Source organism: Perca flavescens, chromosome 5 (genome assembly GCF_004354835.1).
Source record: "Perca flavescens isolate YP-PL-M2 chromosome 5, PFLA_1.0, whole genome shotgun sequence".
NCBI classification, from domain to species: domain Eukaryota; kingdom Metazoa; phylum Chordata; class Actinopteri; order Perciformes; family Percidae; genus Perca; species Perca flavescens.
Window position 1 is genome coordinate 23346169 of NC_041335.1, and position 8352 is coordinate 23354520.

At 39.5% G+C, this 8352-nt stretch overlaps 1 protein-coding gene across 1 annotated transcript in view; it reads left to right on the top strand.

Annotated features, from left to right (window-relative positions):
- Positions 1–7880, top strand: part of mrps27 (mitochondrial ribosomal protein S27) — an 11522-nt gene extending 3642 nt beyond the window's left edge. Inside the window, exons 5-11 of the mRNA XM_028578280.1 lie at positions 703–817; positions 1387–1465; positions 1968–2083; positions 2192–2294; positions 2405–2547; positions 5085–5246; positions 7419–7880. Of these exons, the coding sequence (XP_028434081.1) occupies positions 703–817; positions 1387–1465; positions 1968–2083; positions 2192–2294; positions 2405–2547; positions 5085–5246; positions 7419–7667 (967 nt within the window). The 3' untranslated portion in view covers positions 7668–7880. The remainder of the gene's footprint in view (positions 1–702; positions 818–1386; positions 1466–1967; positions 2084–2191; positions 2295–2404; positions 2548–5084; positions 5247–7418) is intronic.
- Positions 7881–8352: the final 472 nt, after the last annotated feature.

An 8352-nucleotide genomic window follows, 5' to 3' on the forward strand; every position in this document is an offset into this window, starting at 1 on the left:
TTACTCTTTCCTCTGGAATCTGCACCCATTCTTGTGATTATAAGATTTAGTAAATTTCCTGATTGCACCCTTGTTCACGGCACATGCATTCTTATAATAACTGAGAATTAAATAATGACCTTCCAAAAAGGACCAACTGTTAAGGGTTGGCATAAAGTGCTGTTTGGGTTAGTACCACTGGAATACCTGACATGCATGTTACATTCAAAGTCAAATCAATTCTTCAAAGATTGTGAGCCATATTTGAATTATTTGGAGCCTGATGTTTCTGCCATCATGCTAAGGGGATTCCCTGAAAGATCTTAATAAGAGAGAGCAGATTTCCCATTATTTGTATAACTTTTGGTTGTATGTATGTAACTGAACCAGGGTTGTTTTTGGTTTATTTGTTTGTAATGCATGTTTTATTTGTTGTAAATGTGAAAACTGATAAAAAATATTTAATAAAAAAAAAAAAAAAACTTCCCACTTTGGTAAGCTTGTAAATAGTTATTATTGTTGTTGTTATTATTGTTAATAGATTCAATTATTCTTAATGTGTTTGGACACTTTTGTTTCTGTTATTAGTGCTGAGTTTTTGGGATGAAGCTGTCAAGTGGTCGCATGTCATCTGCTCCATCATTTTATCTTGCACACCAATAAAGCTGAAGTGTAATGGATATATAAAAAAGAAAAACTTAATGTATTACTTCATCCCTCCAGGTTTCGTCACAGTCCAAACTGTTGGTACTTGAGAGACTGGACCATTCACAGCTGGATCAGGCAGTGTCTAAAATACGGCGCCAGAGAGAAGGCCCTGCACACACTTAAAAACAAGGTACGCAACCCATTATACATATAATCCCACCACTTAATTTTAAAACAAATAAACTGAACTCAGAAGACTCTCTGGTCGATGGAAAGGAGGCCCATCTTTATAATCAGAAAGGAAATCTGATCAGAGGCTCCTGATCGGGGCCGACAGCTGCAGTTATCTGGCATTGTGAGCGATCACAGATCCAATCTTAACCACCCAGATGCATTTTCCAACTGATCTGAGCAGCACAAATAACATCAAACATGTTTGACATTTTCAGCCCAGCATGTGTACTGTTCCCGACTAAGTTGCAGTATTTGGGAATCACTGAATTATTCCAAAAGCACAAATGTATACTAGCCAATGACGTGTTTGCAGTGAGGTAAAATGGTGTGCTCTATCAGTATGGCTGCCTCTGATGTTGTTGTGATTGGTGTCGTGTTGCTGTGAAATAAGAGGTCTCGATGTCAGTGATGCATTAGGAATCAGCAGTTGTGTTATTGTGTGATATACACCCTCTTTATTAAATCATACAGGGCTAACGGTCGATGTTCACAGATAAATAATTTAAAGAAATTGTGTGTGTGCAGGTCCAGTATGGAATATTCCCAGATGACTTCACCTTCAACCTTTTCATAGATTCTTACATTAAGGATGGAGACTTTAAAAGTAAGGCTTTTTCAATTAAACATTTTGAAAAAAAAAGGTTCAGACAGACTGGATTAAAGTGCAGTCTCTGCAGACACTCTATTAACTTGTATTACTTCCAGCAATGGGAACAGACTGCCAGTCTGTAAAATCACTAAAATCAGATTTCAAACATGCATTTCCCTGTTTGTAAAAGACAGAGGTGAAACGGAAGCCTGATTTATATTTCTGTGTAATAACATTAGAAAGTAAACACATATTATTTGGCAAATAGTGAAGGCACATAGTATTACAATGTGTCGTTTTGAAGTTGTGGTTACTTAAGATAAAATCATGAATTGACTGTTTTAGTGCTTACATACTGTACAACTCCAGTATTGCAACTCAAATCCAGTGTTGTTGTTTCATGACTTTTAATGATGAATCTGGCAGTATTGTATGTGTTTTATTGTCAGCCATTAAAACACCAAGGCAAAAGTGTCATGTTGAAATGATTTCATGTTTTTGTTTTGTCATTGTACAGGCGCATGCTCTGTGGTTGAGGAGGTGATGCTTCAGGAGGCCTTCAACCTTCCCTCCACACAGATCTTGTCTCTGTACGCCCTGGGCAGTTTCCTAGCAACCAGACCACAACTCGCTGTGAGTGAAACCGCAGCAACAGCAACTTATTAGCATGTCAATGTGGCAGCAGGACTAACAAATATGCTTCCAGATAAGATGCTTACACTTGTTCCTCACTGTGTTCAGGTGTCAGAGGAGCGGGCGTTGGGAGCATCACTGCTCATCTGTGGACTGAAGCAAGACAACACCGTTGGCCTGAGCGCTCAGCTACTTGGCAATGCTCTGCTAGGTGTGTTTTGAGCTTCTTCCCCCACAGTGTTGTATTTTTTAATGTGATTCATCCGTGTTCTTTCATTATGCTGTTGGTTTAATTTATTCTCCTCCTCCTTTCCCATCCAGGCAAGGTGGAGATGTTAAAGGGCATACATGCCGTGTTCAAAGGGATGCCTCTCTTCTGGTCCCATGGATATCTGGGCCGAGCGCTGGCTGTCATGGAGAGAGTGGCTGCTGCTTCAGGCGACGTCAAGCTGTCTAAAGACACAGTAAGGACAGAGAAAATCAAATTCAGAGTAAAATCAAGAGTATTTCAATTTATGTAGTCATCTTACACAAACAAATCATCCGAAAGAAGAAACTTTCTTGCAGAAAAATTTACGTTGTTAATTACAGTATAAAGCTATTTACGTGTTTTATTTGGTTAATCCCTGGCACCATGTTACCTTACATAAAACACACACTAGTGAGGTAAATGGCTTTTAAATTTGGGGCAAAGAGAGCACTAGCATCAGATCACTACTCTGTATCAACAGGTACCCTGAGTTGAAGTAATCCGTATCAGGAGAATAAAAATGCAGGATTGGTGCATCCTTAAACCTGTACTCGAAATACAGAAAAAAGTACTGCAGGCTGTGATTGCCTTCACACGGCTCTCACAGACTGTTCCCCAAAACCTATAGTTTGTCACGGCCAAACGCACTGACCAGTGGCGGTTCTACATTGAATTACACCCAGGGCAAGACCCCCTTTTTTAAAATTAATTCTAAATGGCACAAATCCTTCATCACACAAATGTGAAAACACACTAAAGAGAATCTAATTATTACACTATTGCACTAAGAACAGAAAACACAAACTTAAACTAAAACCTGACCTTTCTGGCCTTCCTTGATGCAAAATCATCAATGCTGTCATCGTATGAAATCTGCTCCCCTATTGAGTAATTTATATTGATGACGGCAAGGCCAGTGAGTTGTTCCTGGGACATGGTTGACCTCAGGTATGACTTGATCAACTTTAGTTTTGAAAAGCTCCTCTCTGATTGAGCCACAGTGACTGGCAGAGTAAGTGCAATCCTCAAAGCACTCCAAAAGTTGGGGTAGATATCCGATAGATCCTTATCATGCATAAAAGTGATGAGTTCAAGGAGGCTCATGGTCCCCCATTGCCCCCTTTTTCTGACCGTTACATTTGCAAGACCCAGAGGTGAACTGTCCCCCCTCCCCTCTTCCTTTCTCACACGGCTTCTGTGCACAAGTACGTCTCGCTGCAGCCCGCGGGAAGGCGGGGCTTGACATCCGCCTTCCCGTAGAGCAGTGCGCCTGCAGCTGCAGGGTGTGCCGATTTGCCAATTCCCCACACAGTGAAATTATAGATAACAGAAAACCACCTAGCGGCGCAGAGGATTTTTTATTTATTTATTTTTTTTTAAGTTCTCGTGCCGCCCCCATGTATCATGAAATAATGCCGCCCTGGGCGGCTGCTCGGTTCGCCCGTGCCAAAAAACGCTACTGGCACTGACTTATCAACATACACAGATTGTTACTTCATTTCCTGCTCAGGACACCATAACTCCACTATATCTTTACATAGCAAATATTTGTTTACTACTCCCTTTAATTATATCATATCACAGGGCACAAAAATTAGCACAATTTACCAGCCAAATACTAGTAACATATGCAAGTTGCTAGATTTGCTTCACTCACCAGCCCAAAAAAATAGTGGCTGGTAAAATGTGAAAATTCACTAGCCATTTGGCCAGTGGATAAATAACACCCTGATATCGCATAACAACAGAAAACATGATGGCTTCCAAACGTGAAAGGCATATTTTACTTTTTTTTTTATGAAATTCTCTGCTAACCGTGGGTTTCACATCAAGCATACATATTTTAAGTGGTAGACTGTTCTGGATTAAACTTTCTTTCATATAGGACACACACACACACACACACACACACACACACACACACACACACACACATACACACACACAGACAGACAGTAGAAACTGTTGTTACTTTCCAGGTGGGTTGTATGACAGTCTTTATCTGCTGAGATAAAACACATGCTGTCATATACTTGTTATTTTTACGTATTTGCACAAACACACAGTCTGGTGTAGCGCCTCTAATCTGGCCTGTGCTGTCCAGTTCAATAGTCCAGCTCTGTCCACAGTAATAATGAGATTTTGAAGAGCCTGGAGCACAGAGGATGTCTGTGAGCATCACTGCAACAGGAACTAAACGGTGTGTGTCAGACAGCGGCACAGCAATAATGCAGACAGAGCAGATAACCCCGTAGGACAGAGAGGAAATATTACATCTCAAATAAAGGTGCTGGTGACCGCCGCCCTGAGGTGACAGTTAATCTTACTTCGTCCTAACAACATTAACAGGTTCAGCCTCTTTCATCATTACATGCCTATTTTGATATTTTATTTTTTGGGAGGCTTTTCCACCTTTATTTGACAGGACAGCTAGGTGAGAAAAGGGAGAGAGAGAGGGGGAAGACATGCAGGAAATCGTCACAGGTCGGATTTGAAGCCTGGACCTCTGCGTCGAGGCATAAACCTCTAAGTACATGTGCGCCTGCTCTAGCCACTGAGCCAACCCGGCCACCTGTTTTGATATCTTTAAATAACAATGTGACTTATTTTAGTATTTTCTTATGAATCAGATTTCTTTTCAGGCAGTTACGGCTGTTTCAGAACTGCAATTTAGGTAGAATTTGCAAACCATAATAAATGAAAAAAGATATTATGTCTGCATACTTAACATGACTTTTCATTATTCTTCAGCTGGACTACATAAATGGCTTGCTGCAGGAACTGTCTTCTACCTCAGACAGCGACTCCTCTGGAGAGGAGTCAGCAGGTGAGGGGGAAAAGAAAGAAGACATCGTAGATGAAGATGATCAGGCCGAGCAGGCTAAGCTACCTCAATATGTCAGCAGATTCAAGGTGGGTGGGTGTTGTGTATGGCAGGTGTGCTTTGCATCAGTTTTCCTTGCCAGGGCGAGCCAGTAAACAGTGTTTCATGTTACGACTGGGGTTGTAACTCTAAGGGGGCAGCATACTATGTTTTTTTTTAATTGAATGTTAAACATTCAATTGTATAGTAACACACAATCAACAGTCTTAGCTAAATTACCATATGTTATGATAAAAAAACTGATCTTAAACAGAGTTAAAGTGCTTCGTTATTATCTGTTCATGAGATGAGACTTTGTAGCCTATAAAGCAGTGTTTATACCCATGATTTGTGCAGCTGAAAGCTGGTTAAGCCATCTCCATAATAATAATATTATTATTATTAATAATAATAATAATAATAATAATAATAATAATAATAATAATAATTGTTTTAATAATAATAAAACAGTGATTTCGCAGGCAGGGTGCAGCCATAGTGATATCTTGCTTTGCTCTGAAGTCAAATGCAGAGGTAAAAGTATTTCTTTATTTTTTTTAAATGGCCATTTGATAACTAACAATTGGTTTCATTGGTGCCTTTTAAATTAATTTAAAAGGCCCGCGTTTTGTTTTCACTACACTACTAGCTCTGTATTAAAAGTGCCTTTTAGAGTTTTCCTGTAAAAAGTTTATTTTTACATTCAGTGATTCTCACCCAGGTGCATTGTGCGTGTCCTTGAGGTCTAACAAATGTGTTAAATGCATTTCCCTCCTCACAAAGCATTTTCATCAATGTTTACTAGCTTGCACTCATCTCTTTTCCTGACTTTTTTGGCGCATTAGTGTGTTTATTGACATATTACCGCCACCTGTTGATCAGTGGAATAGTGTGAGAGGCGCAGACATCTCCAGTCACCTCTCCATCGGCTCTGCATATTTTATGCTGAATTGTCTATTTTACAAATGTTAGTTGTGCTTTTTGTGGTTCACGTTGGATGGTGATGGGATAGGGAAATGAAATTGTCATCTGATGACTCTGCTAGCCTGGCCGGTCAAGGTTTTCAAATGTAAATATCAGAGTAAACATTAGAAAAAGGTGAATATCCCATCAAGAGGAGGAAAGTTATGTCAAGTCTTAAAAAACAACAACATGATGTGATATTTTCCCAAAAAACGCAAACTGTATGTCGATTTATGGAATCTGAAAAATTGTGTGGAGGATGGGTAGGATATGTGTTTCATAGTAACAGGAGTAGAGGGGTCATTACACTGATTAGCAAGCACCTGCAATTTAAATGAATTAAACAAATGAAGGATAAATCTGGAAGTGTTATTATCGTTCTGGCTGAAACAAGGGCAAGAACTAGGGCTGGGCTATATGGACAAAATCAAATATCACGATGTTTTTGACCAAATACCTCTATCGATACCGCAACGATATTGTAGTGTTGACTATTGGTGCTTTCACAAAATATTTACACAATGAAATGTTTGATAAACAATCATCAGTAATGTGGAGATATATATATAAGTGGGTAAAGGCAAATAATAGAATAGTTACAACAGTCTGGTCAGAAAATGACATCACTTGTTACTGTAATGCAGCCTTTAAAACCAGAAAAAGACAACACTTATGCCATATTACAATATTGCAAATCTAAGACGATATCTAGTCTCATATCACGATATCGATATAATATTGATATATTGCCCAGCTCTAGCAAGAACTAATTCTGGCTAACATAAATGCACCTAATGTATTAATCATTTATTATAGATTTGGAAAAAAAGTTACAAGCTGTAGGAAACCACAATATTATTCTGGGGGGAGATTTTAATTTGATAATTGATCCAATTCTGATTACAGTGGGGTTGCAGCATGCAGGGCCCCCAGAGCCTCTCTCACATTACAGAGGTACAATGAGTACGATTTTAGGCTTAGTTGATATTTAATTTTGAACCCAGCTGGGAGAGAATATACTTCGGTTTTTTTTTTTGTCAGTGCACAAGACATATTCTAGGATAGACATTTTTTTATGTGCAAATCCCTCTCTCCCTCTGACTTTGCTAGCATGGCCAGTCAAGGTTTTCAAATGTAAACATCAGAGTAAACACAGAGGAACAGCGTTCACTGGTTTGGAGGGTTTTACGCAACTCATTTGAATTAAGTGATAAGGTCACTGTTTGGTCTATTATTTTTTTTATCCCTTGCCTCTCTAGGAACTGAGCAGCCAGCTGGAGTCTCAGGATAAACTGGACCCTGCCTCCTTCCAGGCTTTAGTGACCACTCTGGCCCAGCAGGACTTGGCCGCTGCAGAGAAACCTGACTTGGAGCAGTACAAGAGCCGGGTGCAGGCCTGGGAGTCCGAGAACAGGCAGCTGATCCAGAGAGAGAAAGAGATGAGGGAGAAGGCCGAGCAAGAGAAACAGGAGCGGTTAGCTGCCAGGGCTGCAGCCCAGCAGGCGTAGAGACCCTGAAGATGGAGCTGAATCAGTGATCACTGAACTGTATTTTGCGTATGCACATTGGAATTGTGTAATAAGAGTTTTATGTCTCTAAAATTGTGAAATATCAACATTGACCACATTACATCTGCTTGTTCCACTACTTAGTTTTGTTTACTCATATTGTGTACTTATGTCATAAGTATTGCTCTGCAAATATAATAATTATGTCAGAAATTGTGTCTCACACTCATTGTTTTTCTGGGATGATATTATTGGAACGTATACACACATCAATTGTTAAGCTTGATGGTCGGGTGACCTCATGTAAGCAAAAAGAAGGGAAAGCTGGGAAAATATTTTACTATCGCATCCTCCCACGTGTGTGTGTGTGTGTTCTCACATGGGATTGAAATAAGTATTGCACAGAAGAATTGCTGATAGCCAATCTAGAGAAAACCAAATTCCAAAGGAATTCATTTATGGCCAGAAACACTTTTGTTCACAAAGGAAAGCATAAATCAGAGACTATAGATCCCGATAACTGTAAGAATAAACACAAAGTGCACTTTTGTGTTTGTTAGAAGGTGAAAATATCAACCTGAAAGCAGCATCAGCTAATACACGAACACTCATTGGTAAAACAATAGAAAGTCTGAGTTGTTTAGTCTCCACAGAAAGATAAGATAATAGATCTTTGGAGAAGAAA